The sequence below is a fragment of the Chenopodium album genome, chromosome 26 (assembly GCF_948465745.1).
Source record: "Chenopodium album chromosome 26, dcCheAlbu1.1, whole genome shotgun sequence".
NCBI classification, from domain to species: Eukaryota; Viridiplantae; Streptophyta; class Magnoliopsida; order Caryophyllales; family Amaranthaceae; genus Chenopodium; species Chenopodium album.
Genome location: NC_137859.1, coordinates 32,398,224 through 32,418,362, shown reverse-complemented (window position 1 = coordinate 32,418,362; position 20,139 = coordinate 32,398,224). Strand labels below are relative to the sequence as shown.

The 20,139-nt window shown below is 36.5% G+C and overlaps 1 protein-coding gene across 1 annotated transcript; it reads right to left on the bottom strand.

Moving 5' to 3' along the window:
• Positions 1–790: 790 nt before the first annotated feature.
• On the bottom strand, positions 791–18,805 carry LOC145616525 (serine/threonine-protein kinase CTR1-like). The gene is made up of 16 exons (XM_081671263.1): positions 18,054–18,805; positions 13,174–13,475; positions 12,945–13,089; positions 12,071–12,174; positions 10,951–11,159; positions 8,985–9,377; positions 8,777–8,817; positions 6,752–6,820; positions 6,544–6,644; positions 6,302–6,386; positions 5,977–6,075; positions 5,019–5,087; positions 4,777–4,908; positions 3,463–3,557; positions 3,155–3,372; positions 791–1,349 (listed from the first exon to the last, which is right to left on the bottom strand). The coding sequence occupies exons 1-15, from the start codon at positions 18,555–18,557 to the stop codon at positions 3,264–3,266; spliced, it is 2,457 nt and encodes an 818-aa protein (XP_081527389.1). The 5' UTR covers positions 18,558–18,805; the 3' UTR covers positions 791–1,349; positions 3,155–3,263.
• Positions 18,806–20,139: the final 1,334 nt, after the last annotated feature.

Below are 20,139 nucleotides of genomic sequence, written 5' to 3'. Positions count from 1 at the left end.
CATGCAAAAAAATTGGACTGTCACAACAACGTACCTATCCGACCAAATACTTTGTTAAAGGCATACCTATAAATTTATCACAAAAAAATATATGTTTATAATATATAGTTTATATAACTAAAAAAATGGAAAAAAAAAATGATAACACCAAATTGACTAGAATTAGATAACAACAAATTTGGCATAGGTCTCGTAGCTTTCCGTATTTTAGTCTACACCTGATTCAAAAACTGAAATTGACTAAAATAACAATGATTTAATACCTACGAGACTAAAATACAGAAATTGCCTAAAATAACAATGATTTAAAACAACAATACAGATTTTTAATCTAAACTCAACACATATTCGAAAAACTAACACGTAAAAGCCCCAAATTATCTCATTATATACAAGAAAAACATGCGACGCTTCACACTAGCATCGCGCGCGTAGCGCGCGCGGGTCCGCCTAGTAGTATAAAAATTATAAAATATTCATAAAATTCCTTCTATTTACATATTTGCAACAACAAAAGAAAGCTTTTATTTGATTCAATTGCTATGTTTCTAACTTTTTTAGAACTAATCAATCTCTTTGCATATATTGTAGGACTTATCAATGAACCAATCCCGTATTCATAAACGGAAAAAGAAAAGGCAGCAGCTGCATAGACAGAAAACTTGCAGAATCGGAGGAATTTGTAACTTCACTAACTTGTAAGCTTAAGTTGAGCTTTTGTAGCACCAATCTAATCAACGATAAATTGCTGCTGTAACTTACATCCGCTTTGGATGTATCTTCTATGTGCTGACAAAGTTAATTGCCCAATGTCCATTACAATGAAACTGATCGCAACTAGAAAAACAATAGAATATAATGTTCTTTGCTATCAGAGATTATAAGTCTAGCTGAATTGATACACTCGATAGCCTCGGCCATCACGAGCAATCAAATCTTATTAGACATTTTGGGATGCTCAACCTTCCTTCGTTAGAAATTTTATACTGATTGAGAAATGATTTACATAAGCACTCCCACTCTACTTTTATCATCAATGAAAGAATAAGCGAGAGTGCTATTACAAATTTAAAGTGCCAAAATCAAGAGAAAAAATAGTGTTTTTTTTCTATCTAGTTCCTACGTCAAATTATGCACAATTCACTCAGATGCTAATTTCCAGAAACCTTGTCCGCATCGGTGCTTAAAATTACATACAAAATCATCATAATGATACGATTAGAATAGGCGGACAACTGTACTGGAAGACTATTCATTTTGATCATCTAGTATAGTAGTATGAGTAATGTATATTTGTCAAAAAAATCAATTCTCAACTGGCAAGGTAACAGAGATGTACAGCATTTGACCTGCATCAACAGAGACAGGATTCAGAACCTACAAGAACGAAGGTCTTCATCCTCGGATTACAAAAATATTATTGAGAAAAAAAAAAAATAGAAATTACGGTGTTAAGAACAAGAAGTTGGGGTATCAGAATTAGAGTATCAGATCATTGTTATCACACCAAAAAAAAAAAACAAAAAAAAAAAAAAAATTCAGAAAAGCCACCTTTTAAAGTACAGTTTTGGTCAGAAATGACCTTGTAAATTTTTTTCTGTAAAAAAAGACTTGATTTATAATTTTTTAGCTAAAGACCACCTTTATAGCCAAATTGTGGGCTTTGATTCACATTTCCAACATTGACTTCATTTTAACACTCTCTCTCTCTCTCTCTCTCTCTTTGCCCTACTCGCACCACCACCTCCTCTTCCTTCACCAGCACCGCTACTTCCCTTCCTCCTCTGTCACGCCACCATCACCCCCCCCCCCCCAATTTCTCCCTATCATGCCCCTCCCCCTTTCTCTATCTATATTCCTCTTTAATAAGTAGATAGTGTGTTTTTGGAGGGTTTAGGGTTTGTCCTTGAGATAATAAGGGCAATTTTGGGGTAAATGGGCCGTTTTCGGTAGTGGGTGAGTGGTTTTGTGGTATATGGTGTTTATTTCATTGGTGGAAAAGTGGCTATGTTTGACTAGGTAGATTTGTTGTGGAAATGGAGTGGTTTTAAGGAGGTTGATGTGGGTTTTGGTAGCGGGTCGGTGGATTTGATGGTGGAGAAGTGGTTTCAAGGAGGTTGATTAGGGTGCGTTTTGGTGGGGCGGCGTTGGTGGTCGAGTGGTAGTGTGTCGGAAATGGGTGATTTTAGTAGTCATGGCGTCAATACCGGAATCCGACATAAGGTGCTACTTCACCAAAAAAAAGAAACTCTCTTTTTACCCAAAAAAAAAAAATTAATAAAGGTGGTTTCTAACCTAAACACCATACCATTTTAAAAGGTGGATTCTGACAAATATTCCTTAAAAAAAAAAGAGAGAGAGAGCTCATATAGGTCATATGCATGTGACACTAGAAAGACCGAACTCCAAGATGAGCAAATGAAAACTAGAAAAGCAGGAAAGACAATGACAATTCTTCGCCAATCAAGAGCCAAAGAATTGTCCCCCTCAGTAGCTAAAGAAGTATTCAGTTCTACAAAAACTCAAAGATCCATCTAGAGTGCCCTGTGGTGACCTCACACGACATGCAATAACACCCAGAAGAGGTATCCTACTCTGAAATGCAATAACACCCAGAAGAGGTATCCAACAGAGTCTATCCATGGTACTGACTAGTTTCATACAATCTCAAATGTAAGCCCATGTTCTAAAACTACAGAGCCACAATTTGGAGCCACAATTTGGAGCACCTAGTGATTCTAAGACAGGGAATCCAAGATCTGTCTATTAGCTCACAGATTACAGATAACCAGCCAACAGCATGGCCAAGAACAAGAAACAGCACAGTTCATTCAATAAAATGATTTCCACTTTCATTCAAGATTGATATGAACATGGTAACATATTCTGAAAGCATTTATCATATCGACTTCTTCCATAAATTATTTGTTTTTAAATTAGCTGCCACTTTAGTCAGTCCCCACAACAATTATAATCAGATATCAATTTAATTAATTGATCAGTCCACACATAGATATGTACTTGTGTTAAAATATTTCATTTGTCCTAGGTTATAAATCTCAACTTCAGCTGAAATCATCCTTGCAATATATTTTAAATGCCAAAATGATATGACAATCAGAGAGGGTAGGAGGCAAGACCCAGATGGGCGCACCTGGGATTATTGGATGGACAGATACCCTTTTCCAAACGTCTCGCCAGGAAAATAATCTTGCAAATACGAATGAGGAGAGCAAACCAGCAAACTCCATCTGCCAAATGATTTACGTAATGATGTGTGCATCTCCACGAACTGATTGAGGTGCAGGAGGTTTAAGAAGTGTCCTCAAGGAATCCATGATATTGGCAAAAGATGGACGCTTCCAAGGCTCACTACAGAAAACCAAAAAATCAGATAAGCAAAACAACATAGTAAGCCCTGACAGCATGGTAAAAACAAAAAAATAGAGGATTTTTACGCACTTTGCCCAACAAGCCTCAATAATAGCAGCTATTTGAGGATTTACATCACGAGGAATATCAAGTCTCTTGCCCTTAAAACCAACAGCTGCAACAACCTACAGAAGAATAAACCACAAACTTGTCACAAAAAGAATGTGCATTAAGGAAATAAGATCCATAAAAAAAATATAAAGCACAAATTTTACCCAAAAAAAGATAGGAACGTGCATGTAGGGAATAAGAGCATATAGACACAAAGATGCAGTAACTAGTCATATCTCATAAGAAAGTATCTAGTGTGAACAAGTAAGCCTTTAAACTGATGCTCCATTTATGCCAAACACATGTCACTATTGTTAATTCAGACTATAGAGATTGTAAATTTTTCAAAATATTAAAACTCAATCCTCAGTTCCCACTGACAGCTAGCAAAAGATACTTAAAAAACCCAAAGTGCCGTTCTTTGTCGAAACAGATTAAGTACAATTTGTACCTATTTACAAAGCATAGGGACGGTAATTATTAACAATGCCCCTCACTTCCATGAGTTTCTTTGTCTCCCCTTTTTCTCTCTTTATCTGACCCATTTATGCAATTTGGGCCATCAGCATCCTGAATTTTCCAGTAAAAAGACCCAAAGTGCCGTTCTTTGTCGAAACAGGGTGAGTACAATTTGCACCTATTTACAAAGCATAGGGACGGTAATTATTAACAATGCTCTCCCTCACTCCCATGAGTTTTATTGTCTCCCCTTTTTCTCTCTTTATCTGACCCAATTAGCTATTTGGGCCATCAGCACCCCGAATTTTCCAGTTAAAAATCCCAAAGTGCCGTTCTTTGTCGAAACAGGGTAAGTACAATTTGTACCTATTTACAAAGCATATGGACGGTAATTATTAACAATGCTCTCCCTCACTCCCTCCGAGTTTCTTAGTCTCCCCTTTTTCTCTCTATATCTGACCCATATGGTATTTGGGCCATCAGTAATTCAGCCACCCCCCCCCCCCCCCCCACCAACCCTATCTCAGACCCCATACCTAGAAGGAGCTTGGGTTTTAAACATTGAAAATTTCTTGAACCAAACAGCAGCTGTGGTTTTGAATCTAATAGAAAACCTACTACCTGAAAAAGAGAACCAAATGTCCCCTCAATTATCCCCAATAATATCTTCATACCAGATTTATCATTGAAGGAGCAACAACATAGCTTATGTAGCATTTCCCATACAACTTTGGAAACTCGAAAAAAAAAGATCAGTAAAAAAAATACAAAATTTATATCAAGAAGAGAAACAAGAGAAAAAATATATAAATAGGGGGGTGAGGGGGGGATCACCTGCGCAGGATTTAAGCTGCTCCACGGTTGTTGCAATGTTGCAAGTTCCCACAATATTATACCAAAGCTGTAGACATCTGACTTCTCATTTGACGGCTCGTCACGGAGAACTTCAGGTGCCATCCACTCAGGCTGTTCAATACAATTATTCAGTTTACAACAAATTCATTCCATAACTTCACCGACACAGAACAGGCAAAGAAATTAACATTGGTCCCATGCCATTTATCACAAGAGCTTACCGTTCCTGCAGCTGATTTTGATGACAAAAAAGTATTTGCTTTTAGACGCGAAAGGCCAAAATCACAGACCTGAACAAGTAAATGTAATCGTAAGAGAAAAATTAGAGCCGATGTGCTTAGTGAGAGACAATAAAGCTATAAACAGAGCATATGAAGAATTATGAAAAAAGGACAGAAGACAAGACACATATGCAAAGTCAACTGCAAAGAACATAATGTAACCCATAAAATATATAGTGTGCTAAATAAATAGCAAAAAGCTACAAATAGATAACTAGGAGCAATTGACAGAACTAGACTACGTGTAAAGGGGTAAACAAAACATTTGTGTACGAATGACCCATAGTAAAAAAAGATTAGGACTTTTAATCACTGACCACCTCTGTAAGAACTTCTAGTCACAAGACTACCCCATAGTGCGGAATTTACATAGAACCATTAAAAACAAAATGACATTTAGAGTTAGAACAGTCCTTAAATACACAATGATGTTCAGAGTTCAATGTAATTGTTTCAATTGCCAAGGAATTAGGTTATCATTAAAAGTTTGAAAACCCATTCCCCTACTTATTAGTTATTACCATCCCCTCACGCGACCATGCCCTTGTGCAAGACAAGTTATATAAGCACAATAGCAGTAAGCATTGAAAAAGGGGGAAATGCTAAATTAATTGATGCGTAAACATTAAGGTTTTAAGTCTAGATCCAGCATTTTGCAAAAGCAATAAATGGTGTTTAATTGTACAAAAGTTAGCACTACAACACAACTCTATTCTTCAGTCCGCAGTTCTGCACACAGGGATGCCCCAAGGGAGGTGGGTGGGGGTGCACAACAACTTTACCTTTATTTGCTACATTAACTGTACAAAAGTTAGCACTATAATACAACTCTATTCTTCAGTCTTCACACAGAAGGATAGGCTCCTAGGGAGGGGATGGGGGTGTATAGCAACTTTACCTTTACAGTGTATTTCTTATCCACCAAAAGATTAGGAGACTTTAGATCCCGATGAACAATAGGTGGATTACGCTTATGAAGATAATTCATTCCCTTTGCCTGCAGAGCAGAAAGTTATTTAGTTGAAGAGCCAACAATTAGTGACAAGACGAGCAATTTTGGATATTAAAAAGAGCATTTTTGTGCCAACAAACATGTCATAAAGCCAGAGAATCATGCATGATAGTTTTTCTTCTTTTTTTTTTTTCCCTCTTATTTTACCCAAAAAAAAAAAAAAAAAAAAAAAATGATATGAGGGGAAGCAAAGGAGATTAAGCATGCATACCACATCATAAGCCATACTCAAACGCCGCCTCTCATCCAACACTTCTCTGCCACCCGATTTATGTAAAAGCCTGTATAAACTTCCTCTGCAATCAAAGTGCCATATACAAATAGTTCAATAAACAAAAAAAAAGAGAGAGGGGGGGGGGGGGTGGGAGAGGGGGTGCGGAAATAAAAGGAGATAAAGAAAAACACGGGAAAGATGTTAAAAGAACGTGGTATAAAAGTTTCAAGGACGCAAACCTGCATAAATATTCTGTCACTATGGCCAAATTAGGTGGCTCAGTAACTGCCCCCATAAAGAGAACTATATTTGGATGCCGTAATCGTTTCATTATTGCCACCTAATTAACAATATTTCAATTAAAATTAAAATAGATCAGAAAACTCAAGAAATCACACATATTCCAGCAATTACGTAGACCAACAGCTACATCATGCTTAATCTCACCTCCCTCAAGAATTCATTACATCGCTCTGGATGGAAATCTGACTCCATGAGAATTTTTACTGCAACCTCCTACACAATGAATCACAAGACCATTATTAGTTCTGCATCTAGAGCATATATATGAAACTAAAATTACATCAAATGCACATAATACAGCAACTTGGAGAGGGACAATAGAACTAGCCGAAGATTTTTAAAAAATTGTAGTTAACAAAGACAGTCTTCCTGACAAGGGAAAAGGATAGGAGAAAAAGGTTACAGTATGGGATTGTGAATAGATGTTAGAAAACGTAAGCTCATTGACACCCTTCTCCCAGTAGAAGTGAGATTGACAAACAACACCACCACCACCCCACCCCCCGGGCCCTTTTTTCTCCCCACAATTCCATCCCATGGTGGTTGGGGGTGTGTAATAATATATGATAGGATATGTAAAGATTTTATTTATGTTATGTATGATTTTACCCTCTACAATTTCCTGCTTATCCCACACGCCTTTAAGAGCTTTGTGTTAATTCGCAAGTTTATATGTGATAGAATGTTTAAGTACAGTTTGAACCTTTTGTTTATCTGTAATGGATCTACAAAAGTGGAGGAGTAGCCATGATTCATGAAGTACAATAGTTCAAGGACTTTCATCTTGTCACCAAGACCCAAACTTCGGATCTCTTTCCATTAATACTCAACTTTAGCATCAACGCTTGGAACATCCAGGATAGCATAATCTTTAGCTTTCTTAGAGAAAAAGACTAGCTCGGTAGCTCTCATTTGTGCTCACAGCATCCTCACAAGTCACAAAATAGACCTTGCATTTAGACACTCATACATGTCTTATCATTCTAGTATGCTCAGGTTCCAACTGACATTTGATATACATTTGATCAGCATAACATACATTTCGCTGATATATATATATATATATATATATATATATATATATATATATATATGTATATATATATATATATATTCACCTTGATCCGATTGTCCTGTTCTTATAAATATGTTCATAAGTTAAAGTACGTCCAATAAGGTGGCTAGTAAAATAGATTTGACACAATGAAAGCACAATCTGACTGTTTTACATCAATGGCACTCTTCTTCAGATGCTAAGTTGATCAGAGAATCATGGCAAGATGTAAACACAGATATACCCAACTTAGACACAACAAATTTAACTGTTGATTCACTAGACAATGTAAGAGAATTAATAATGGCAATGTCTTTTTTTTATAAAAAAAAAAATTACAAAAAGACACACTTCAGAAGTAACACACACTATCTTCATAAAAATTAAAGGTAAAACACCTGGTTTTTCAGTAAATGATAAGCCAAATTCTAAGCTTCCATTACAAGCAGACAAAAAAGTTGTTTGCAGTTCACTACCCTAACAACCATCCCTCTCCTCTAGCCCTTATCCTCTTACGGCCATACCCTTCTTCCCAGATAATGGTATCAAAGAGACATTAGCTCTTAGTTAACAAAACGAAGTCTGTATAAGATCAAAAGAGCTTCCTCTATATAAAATTCCAAAAGCTATGATTTAGTTGTAGGGAGGTTACATTAACTTTTGTTCAAGTCAAAAAGGTCACCTTAATATGCTATTTAGTCCACTCATAAAGAGCAGTGAGCATTATCCATGGCTGAGCTAGGAATACCAATTGAATGTTATTTGAAGACAAGACTAGAATGCTGCTTAGACTGCAGGAAAGATTTTGTAGATGATATCACTGATTCCCCTAGTATATTCGTTATATATACAATCTCCAGCCACTGCTTTAATTATCACCTTACGTCTTTATTTTTCCTCTATAAAACCTTTGAATTTTAATCTTGCTTCTTGCCTTTATATTAGAACAAAGGAAATGTCTCTACAACAATATCTAACAAATACAGAATCAAAAATTAACTTCCACCAATTGTGAATGCCAGACCATTTGAGATCTAACAAAAACGACAGGAAGATATTTCAAATATTCACCATGGAACACCATGTCATAACAAATATCAGAAAGCTAAACTCACCGATCCATTCCATTCAGCGCGATGGACAGTTCCAAACGAACCTGGAGATGCAAGTAGGTAGATCAATAACCGATATCACAAAGACCAGAGAACAAAATGCACTCACTATTAGAGACAAATATATGTGATTAGAGGTATAAAAAACCAATCTAATAATTTCCACAAGATACATAAAGGCTAAAGCAAGAAAGTTAAATGATAGAGATACCTGCTCCAATCCTATCCCTTACGACAAGGTCGCCCCATGAGATGACCAAATCATCCATGTCTAGAGCAGCTTCACTTCTACTTGAAACTAGCTGACTAGCCTCAAACCGAAAATCATTTGATGAATTTCTCGTTGAATCAGTGAATGGCTGGGTCACTCGTTGTCTAGTAGGAGGAACAAATCTTGATGGAAGGAACTCTCTGTTGGCGTTAGGTACTCTTCCAATATTTTGTGGAGGACTACTAGATTCAGAAGACTGGGATTCTCTATCATGACCAGCAAACTGAGAATGTACTTGGTCATTTGGTAAAGGATTATTTGCATCAGGAAGCTTCCTAGCAAGTTGCTTAAGATACATTGGATCTCCTGCATCTTGTTCATTTACAACTGTACCTGCGAAGAAATTCAACATGTAAGATGCATGCTAATATTACTAACAAGATACAAGTTTTGATTGATTTGAGGCGTGAGAAGAAGACCAATATGCTAGAATATGATGCCAATAACAATCCTGTAACCACTATATCAGTTTATCATGCAGCAAAGGACATTATAAACAGCTAGAAAAAGCAGGATAGGGGGCAACCCTTCTCTTTTATTGTTTTGAAGGTTGATAAAACAAGAACAACAATTGAAGACTTAATTCCATTGATGGGATAGGCTACATGAACCAATAATTTATCGCTAACCATGATACTCCCCTTCCTTTCCCTTCTGTCCAATGTTATATCACTTAAATGTTCATGCAAACCCAACTTATTTATGTCCTGCTTTCCTCCTTCCATCCAATTCATCTTTGGTCTTCCCTGCCTCTTCCAACCTTGATCCACACCCTTTACTTCCCTTACTGGTGCGAATTTCGATCTCCACCTTACATGTCTAAACCAATGCTATTGATTCTCCCTTATTTAATCCTCAATGTCTGCAACCCACCTTTCCTCCCCATATCATCAGCCACATATCCATCTCAACATACCTATCTCTGCTGCTCCTATCTTTCTAATTGATGCTTCCTGAATGCCCAACATTCTGACCCATTTAACAACATTGGTCTGATAGTTGTCCAATTAAATTTTCCTTTTAACATCACATGTATGCTACAGTCACACAATAACCCAATTGTTGCTCTTCATTTGAGCCATCCGGACTTGATCCTGTGGATTAAGCCTTAATCATTTTTTCCGGCAAAATCTATCCAAGGTATTTAAACACTTACTATCGTTACTATACCCCCACTTGACTTCCTCATAGAGCTAAAATTGAATTAATCTATTCTCTTCTGCAATTAGAACTTGAATTTTACCACTTCTAAACCACCACCCTCAATCTCGTTATTGTAATTTCTTCAATTTTACAACTAGAAGAAATTAACTCATAGTATTATGATCATTCATCAGGACCTTACAAATATCAAGAGAACAGGATCAATTTTATCCAATAACAAGCTTAGAGTGAACATGGGAGAGCTACACATATGAGATATGAAATATAGGGAAATAAAATCTAGGTTGCATCCTTAAATCAAAACTTATTACCTTTTCCCAACAAGAAAGCAAAAAAATGTAATAACTCACTAGAAACTTTAGAAAACTCTTGATTGTATAAGGCTATGACAACAACAATAACGATAAATAACACCAATAGTATTAAAGGATCAGTCACCACCAACCAGTTAGGATATCGACACGTGCTAGTAGTAGGATCAGGGGTTACACAATGTTCTTCATTAAGAAAATAACACCATCATTTGAGTACAAAGTTGATGCAAGTTTTTTTATGATTCAAAAAGCACACATAACCATTTACAAGTAAAGTATAAGTTATCTTTTAGTTTAGATCAAGAAAAACTTAATAAATCAGGTTCCTTTGTCATATGGTTTTAACTTTTAAACTGTTTAGACAGTAAAGACAATGAACAATAACTCATTAACTTTATTGAGTATCACATGAGACAAAGAGAGATCACCTGTCGAAGGCTTGTCAAATACAAGATTCAGAGATTGACAATCTGAAAAATACTGTTTGGCCAGTGACCTGAAATCAATGGCAGGTTCAACTGTTCTAAATCGTGGAAAGCGCAATGGTGAAGAAATCGATATGGAAGATGGACCATTAAGCAAGGAATCAGGCTCACATAAGCAACCTGGCTTCCCAACCAAATCAACCAAATATTCCCTGAAACAAATAAAAGAATGGCATTATCATGCAGATACAAGGTGAGTCAGGAGCTTGGGAGCTTGGGATTTCCAGTATTAACATAAGCTAGCCAACAAGACTTCATCTTTCCATCAAGACCACATCTCTATTTTTTTTAATATAAAAAAAAATTAAAATAAAAAACACAAAAAAAAAAAAAAAAAAGGGTAAAATCATATGCATATGCAGCACAATTTACTAGTCCTATGCAGTTTTTTTTTTGTTTTTTTTTTTTTTTTTTGGGTAAGATGGCAGTTTCCAACAGGGGTGGAGCCACAAGTTTGCCTGTTGGGCACATCCCCTACCATTCCCAAAAAAAATCTTAGCTTTACTCTAAAAAATTAATAGATAAATTCTGTGTGCACAGTTACAAGACAGCTACACAGTCTGACACTCATCACGGATGACAGCTTTACCCTAGTAGCACTAGCCCCAAAAATGAAAAGAAACTAACCTCTTTAGCAGGGAGTAGGCTTTGAAATAGACAAAAAATGACCATTTAAGCCGTTACCAGATCAAAATAATAAGCTTCACCAATAGTTTGGATAGATGCTTGATAAAGAAATTTTAAAATACTTCCATTAACATCCTTGTACTGACAATACAAACAACATCCCAATACCTCTCTCACCCTAGATAGATTTAATTGGATAAGATTTACAAAACCTCCCTACCCCAGTGACTAATAGCAGAAAGGGTTATATCCAACTTACCCTTAATCCATACAAAACGACCATCGACGTTTTCATAATAAATATGAGCAATTAAGAGTATAATAAGCCATATAATCTAGTCCAAAATCTCCACAATCTTACAAAATGTGAATTTGTGACTAGTAGAAATATATTTAGTTACCATTATGATAAACTCAAAAATTATTATGAGCATACCTGTCAAGTCCAAACCGTACTAGGCAAGAGGTAGCATCATTTCTATTGCAATATTTACAGCCCTTGGCGATTCGGCATGGCAAATCAATTGAATCAGCAAGGACCTGAAAGCAAGGATGATAAAACATGTTCACATGCCCTTCGGTAGCAAAAGAAACATAAAGTAAATATATCATTTAACAGAGAATTATAATTTTGAAAAAAAATTAAAATACAGACTTTTACATCACACAAGAGAGGTCAGCAATGTGCAGCAAGTAGCATGTTACATTAATCATACACAGGGCATGATAGTAAAAGATTTCACATCATACATTATATAGAGGTCACCAATTGTGCATAAACTTACAGCGATCAACTGACCATACACATTAAAGGAGGTCCACATCATACACTAAATACAGGTCAGCAATAGTGCAGCAACTCAGCAAGTAGCAAGTTACAGTGACCAAAAGAACCAGAACTCAACTCCATACGTCATAAGATGTCGACCAAGAGAATATGTACTTGAACAAAGAATTTAACCAACTTGCAGATAAACAACACAAATCTTTCAGACCCAAGAATGTACAACTCATAGGGGGGAAGCAGTTAAGAAGCTTGTGTGATTCATTCAAAAAGCCCAGCCTCGGTATTGAGAGATAAACTCACATGAAGATACACTTAAACTTAAGTTGGCAGGTAAACTGACTCATGACTGCAGGCTATTCCCTGTACCCACTGTGCCTAGGGGACACAGCAAAAAAGTCACCACATGATTAAGACAAAAATGATGAAAAAGGTAGTAACATGCTCACAGCTGTCCCGGGCAACTTTCTATAATCTACATCAAACAGTAAAAGTAACAATGTTTATTTAACAGCAATTGACATACTTTAAATAGCAAAGCACGATGTTTGCATAGGCCAATAGATAAGCTACCAACAGGAAGCACAACAGACCCCAGACAATCCTTGAGACCATTACTGAACTCCTCCCAGATGGGAACCAATTCCTCCTCTCTGGTTGAAGCTGCTCCCCTAATGTAAGATCAAAATATGTCAGAACGAGTGGGCTTCCATATTTTTGGACATATGACGCAAAGAAATGCAATAACAACTCACCCCATGCGGCTGCACACCAACTTTGCCATCTGATCAACAACTTCATCAGAGGTCATGCAATTACAGGATATATCAAGAGCCCGGTTCAGCAAATCCTTCAATGTGGTATCACTGCGCCGATCAATCAAAACTACCTCAAGTGAAGATTCATTTACAGAAGTTACGGACTTAAGTGATTCAATAGAAGGAATGCGACCATTCTCTTGTAAATCAGCACACACCGTCCAAACATAAGGATCCATCCCATGTATAAGATAAAATCCATCAGGAATTTGATCAGAGTACGAGAGGCAGCCATTTACCTGATAACAAATCACATCTGGTGAGTACTCACACAAATTTACAAATCCTTATTGCAGTAATTAGTAACAATGATTTTAACAAAAGTACAAAATTTCCAATTTAATGAGTTAAAAAGAATATCTGATTTTGTGATAACAGAAATTTCAAAAGCTATGACAAGCATAATATACAAAGTGTCGTTTTGTCATTGAAACTTCTCACAAAAAATTTTAAGTAGAGAATGAATAGGTGGACAATGGACATAAAGCTCTTGTCAAAAAAAAAAAAAAAAAAAAAAAAAAAAAAAAAAAGAGAGAGAGAAATACATAAAGCTCAACAAGCGATAAACATACAAAAATGAGTCCATATATATTTGCAGTGACAATCTTAACTAATACTAACAGACAGCTGCAAATGCAAACTATAATGCTTTACAGGCTACAATGGCCTTTTTATTTTCAGAAGGTGCAGTAGCACCACCTTAAGTCAACCGATGGGTCACCAAGTACCACATAATATTCCAGTGGTTTTACTCATGAAAAATGAAAACCAATTGCTATTACAGTAGAGATTTGCATGCAACCAATGATGGCATGTCTCATTAATTATCGACATTCCCAAGTAACAAACTCAAATAAACAGCTATTCTGAAATCAATCAAAGAAGCTGCCTACTACACAACAAAATTAAATGTCATTATCTAGCACCTTCATTTTCACCCATATTACACAAAACCAACACATGACTTGAATAGGCAGCAGCCGCTCTTCAGCCAAATGAAAGCCCAAAAGGCTAGAAAGCACATGGACTATCTGTCATGTCCTTTCTTATTGGGTAACAAGAATACAGATTTAAAAGATCTATCATGTGGGGTTAAATCATGAGAGTATCGTCCAAAATCCAAAGAAAGGCTTCCTCAACTCCTCAAGAAATGAGGAAAGCCTATTTTATCTATGAGATACATTCAGTAAACATATACAAGGGCAAAATGGAAAAACACAAATTTATATTCTATATGTTGTACTAACTCCGTTTCTATATTATCTTAATACTTTCCATTTTGGTCTGTTTCTAAAAGTTCTCTAACACTTCCACTTTATTCCATATTTGCCAAACCCTTTTTACTACACTATTTCTCTTACCCCACAATTATTCACTATTTACTCACTCTATGCATTTGACTCACCCGTTATCTTACATATTCTCTCTTACTTTAACCATCTTTTACTTACACCCACACTCACCAAATTTCTTAAAATATGTCCACATAGTAAATGTTAAGATCAAATAGAAACAAAGTTAGTATATAATACGATAAATATTGTTTATGGTAATATGCATATTGTATATGATATAATAAGCATTGTTTAAGTCAATAAGCACATTGTACAATACTGATACATGCATTGAGATCCATGTCAAACTAATGGCAATGACATTTTTCACTTACATATGTTGATCAAACAGATAAATTAGGAATTTCCCTCTTATATGTAGTTTACATTAATTTATTTGGTGTGAAAAGCTAAAATCGAATGCTTGTATCTTTCTATTAATTACCTTTGACACAAAATGGTACAAGTTGAAACCTTTATATTAATAAGACATTTACATGCCTTATTAAGACCTAAAATGAAGGCTTAATAGCCAAAGGAGATACCAGAGAAGAAATAAACCATATTGACAACCACAACTTATTAAAGTCCTAGACTCCTAGTTCATTTAGTTTGGATAATATGAAAGAAAGAAGAAAATTATGTTTCAATAGAGAATAAGCCGCCCATATAAGACTCAAAGAGCCAAGTTTCTTAAGGAGTGCGTTCACCGAATGTAAATTAGTCGTGTTTATCAACAGCATAGAGGAAGCATATGACGATAATATGGAGTACTAGAGTTTTAGAAGGCCGCCAAACAACCTCTAAGAACAGTTGAAAAGGGAGAAGAAAAGAAAGAATAGGAAGTGGGGTAAGTAGGAGGAAAGGGATAATAAAATGTTAAGGGAAGTTTGACTATCATGGAAATCATGCACTTATTTAGATTCAGCCAAATAAGGTAAATGATACACTTAATTAAAACACGAGAGTTACTATGATTGTTTTTCTCTCCACCTTTAAGATAATTATTTCTTGATTGTGCGTTTTCCTAGGTATTTAAGGGTGCAAGGCACAAAAGTCCTTGAAGCTAAGATGCAAGGCGAGAGGCAAAGGCACAAACCTTAGAGTCACACTTTATTTATTTAAAAGATATACTTCATATATATTAATTTCTTTTTAAAAAGTTGAAAAAAAGAACTCTATGAAAGGGTTATGTGACCAATAGCTAGGGTCTGTAATAATAAACCTAAGAGGGGGCAATATGGGTAATCTAGCATTATTAGGTTAATAATCTTTTGTTTAGTATAAATACAGAGGAGGGGAAGGAAAGGGTAAGCAGAATTTGGAATGAATATTTTAGGAGAGTTGTATCCTAAGTCACTATTAGGAAAATTCCCAATCTAAAGTTGTTACTCCCTTCATCCTTTATTTTTTTGCCCCATAAAGGTGAAGTTACTTTTTTAAATTTCTGGGGTTAATGTAGTGGTTGTGAGAGTAAAGGTGTGGTCCCTACAACCAAAGTTAGTATGTAGCAAACTTGAAGGGACGGACTAAAAGGAAAATGGGGCAAATATTAGGGGATTGAAGGAGTAGTTTGTAAAAAGCTCTAACCTTTTTAATCAAAGAATCAATCTCTTTCTCTTTAAATTTATGTTATTTTGCGTAACCTAGTACTACTTTCAGTCTATTACAAATGGAATCAGAGTGGTTGTGGTGTGCTCGGACATCACCTAAAACAGCCACCTTCCGATTATCAAAAAAAAAAAATGAAAGATTTTGAGGAGTCAATTTAAAGGGTTTACAAAGAGTTTAGGTCACAACTCTCCTATTGGAGACTTAAGGTCAAAACTCTTCTAAAACATTCATCCAAATTCTGTCTACCCTTTCCTTTTCCCTTTCTCTATCTAAACTAAAACTAAAGACTAATAACCTGATAATATTACACTACCATATTATAATATTACACTACCATATTGCCCCTCCTTAGATTAGTTTATTAAAGGCCTAAAGGGTTCTTCAAATAAATAGGGGATATAGGATTGCTCTCTCCTCTGAATTAAAGTAAACATGATCATCACAAAGTCACGTGGTAAAAAATTATCCCACATTAGTTATTGACGCCTTACAACATAAGGCACAAAGACACAAGAAGTAGCCTAGAAAAAAAGGGTAAATGGAGAGGCATGCACATTTTGTAGGTCTTTAAGCCTCATAGAGCTAAGGTGCCAGCTTTCTCACCTGTGCCTTGCCCTTAGGCACGCCTAAGGCACACTTTTTAAAACTAAATTGTTTTCTATCTTACTTGAAATCTAAGTACATTTGTTGTTTGGAGTAAATTTACCAAATTACGCTTCCTAATGCCAATTTATACATTAATGATATAGTATCATGTTTTATTGAGTACAAAATGTGTTCTAGAAATGATTTTATAGAATTTTGGCCCTTTAGGAAGCCAATGGCGTTTTGCCCTTGCACTTGGATCCTTTGTGCCACGATTGCGCCTCATGCCTTAAACTAAGGCGTTTGGGAGTTTAGAAGTGCAATCACTTTACTATCTTCCTTTGTTTTTGAGCTTATCAACTTCTTCCCCAATTTCATCTTCAAATATGGAGTATCCAATTCATAACATAAAAATGACCATAAACAACTTTATCTTACACACCTTAAAAAAAAAAAGGACCCACTTTCTACTAATTCTACTATTTTCTTGATATTCATTGCTTATGCTACTCATATATAGGTATTCATGTCTGACACGGGATCCAATTGTCCAAATATTTTGTAAAAATTTTCCATGACTTTGAACTAAAATAAAGTGTCTAAGTGTCCCACCCACATCCAAGGATCCAACATGGGGTACTTAGAGCTGAAATGAAGAGTGCAAGTAACATTGTTCATTGCTATAAGTTCACTGAAGGGAAGGATTATAGGAGATGATGAAATAAGAGCCTCCTTGTATGTGAAACCCTAAACCTTAACTCACATTGCACTCAATATCCAAAATTTACATGAGTCCGCTAAGGAAGCCACAAAGAATATAAGTTGGAAAATAATTTCTAGAAAGTAACATGTACCAAACACATCGAGAAAGATAATAGCTTTCAAAGACCAATAGAGTCAAATCAGCATATTGGGATTCCACTTATTATAGGGTCTACCCAGAAGAAGCGTGATAATGGAGCTTAACTACATAATTTGGTTAAAATTCCGCAGTTGTCTATCCGTGTCGCCTTATTAATTCTCTGTCAAAACTAAAACCGGTGAAAATAATACAAGACCTAAGAGGAACACAATCACCCACCCAATGCCGCATTTTATGAACTCAAGAACACGAAGTGTAAACTCGTAAAGCAATTAGTTGTGTCACCTAAGTTACCAATTCTCACCCAACCAACACAAATCACAACAATGACTCCAAATTAGCCGCATTTTTAGTTACAAGCTTACAAACAATGTAAATAATAATCAACAATACAACCAAATGGAGGAAAATAAAACAATTACCCAAAATCGATGTGAAATGGACTCGGCGGATTCGGAGGAAGACAACCGAGACGAAGATTCATCCGGCATCGGATCCAAGAAATTAGGATCATCAGCACACGCAGCTTCCGAAGAAAGTCTCAAAGCCAAAGCCAATTGCAACTGATAACTCTCCTCCGTCTGCTGCGCCCAGCTCTTCGACGACGACGACTCTCCGCCACAACCACCGCCGCCGCCACCGTCAATCGCCGCCCTCTTCCTCGACCCTCTCTCCTCCTGCAAGTAGCTTAAACCATCGAGATCGCTCGCCGGTAACGAGATCGATGGCACGTAATGATCCGACAAACTCTCCCCAAAACTACTCCCACTGCTCTGCCTCTGCAACCCGATCGACGCCGGAAACACGTTTCTCTCTCCTCCGACGCCGGAATACTTAGACGCCGCCGTCGCCGGCGGTGGCGGCGTTGAATGATCGTCTACTTGACTTAGAAGGGTGTAATTTGATCTTCTACCAGGCATTTCCATGGAAAATTCAATCAACAAGCTTCAAATAATTTCAATAAATCAATCAATTCAGCTGAATTTAAACCCTAGAAAAATTGAGCAAATGAAACCCTAGAAAACCGCCATTTTTGTCAAAATCTCATTGATTTTTCCCCTGAATTTTTGTCTTTCTCTCTCTAAGTTTAGTTGCTTACTTTCTCTGTCTAAATAACAGTGTTATCATAAGCATAGCAGCCTTCTTTTTCTTTCCTATTGTCGGGAAAGAGGAGAGAGAAGATTCGGTGGCGTAATCGTAAATTCGTAGTAATTCCCAAAATGAAAATAATGAAATTAATTTTTTAATTATTCTTAAAATAAAATTGTTATTTTAATTTTTACCTTTGATGATGGTGGGGACCATATTTTATCGGTTGTGCGCCGCAAATCAGTCTCCATTCTCTGCATTTGAAAGTTGAAACCAAATTTTAGATTTTTTTATTTTTAAAAAATAAATAAATAAAATAATTTTGAGAAGAGCTTTCTCAATTTAAAAGGACCTTGACCAAATACAAATTCTCTCTCCCCCTTTCCTTGCATGTTAGGGATGATTTTTAATTTAATGCAAAGTTTTTCTTATTTTTTCAAGGAAAATTTCACTAATAATCCAACCTTTCACTCGTTCTTCCAAAATAATCCAACCTTTCGATTAATCTTGAATAATCCTAAGTTTACCTATTATTCTCTCCTAGCAACCCTAGCAGGTCACCTTACCCATTATGACCGGTTACCATCCACGTGGCACTTCTTAATTAGCCAATTTTTTTTTAATTAAAAAAATATAAAAAATAATTGAAATTAAAAAAAAAAACAAAACAAAAATTCTTTCTCCTTTCCCCTTGCTGCCCATTTCTCTCTCCTCTCCCTTCCTCCATTATCACCACCTAAACCACTCACCACCACTTACAATCACCTCAACCACCTAAACAATTTAAGCCACTCACCACCACCTACAACCACCACGGACTACGGTACAACCACCTCAACACCACCAACATCACCACTCAACACAACATCCATCAACTACCAAGTACCAACCCACAATTCAACCGCAAACGACGCCCACAACATCAACGACCACCCACAACATCAACAATGTACGTCCATAACCAATTCAGCCCCAAATTAAATTGAAAAATAGAGAGAAGAGAAGGACAATGGTGCGGGTTGGGGTTTCGCGCAATCGATTTCTGGGTAGGTTGGGTTGGGGTTTCGGGTTTCGGGTGGGACAGGGTTTAATGGTTTTGGGTTGGGGTTTCGGGTTTTGGGTGGGAAAGAATTCGGGTTTAGTGGAGGAAAGGTTTTGGGTCTGGGTTTGGTTGTGGTGGGGTAAGTGGTGGCGGAGGTTGTGATGGAGGCGGGGAAAGGGAGTGGTGTGTCACTGGTGGCCGGTGGTGGGAGCGGCGGCAAACCAGGGGGGTCAGAGAGTGGCTGGGGGGAGGTTGTTGGGTGGTGGTGGTGTTTAAAGGATGGTGGGTATCCATCCTCCATTGATGTCACTATGTCAGGTCTTGGAACTAAGGAGGAAGAAGGAGGATAGAATAGGAGGAAAAAAAAAGGGAAAATT

Coding starts and splice junctions, on each gene's coding strand:
- LOC145616525 (XM_081671263.1), bottom strand. CDS start 18,557: ATGGAAATGCCTGGTAGAAGATCAAATTACACCCTTCTAAGTCAAGTA. Junction 6,821..8,776: donor GCGCTGAATGGAATGGATCG/GTGAGTTTAGCT, acceptor TTCATTGTGTAG/GAGGTTGCAGTAAAAATTCT. Junction 4,909..5,018: donor CAAAATCAGCTGCAGGAACG/GTAAGCTCTTGT, acceptor TGTATTGAACAG/CCTGAGTGGATGGCACCTGA.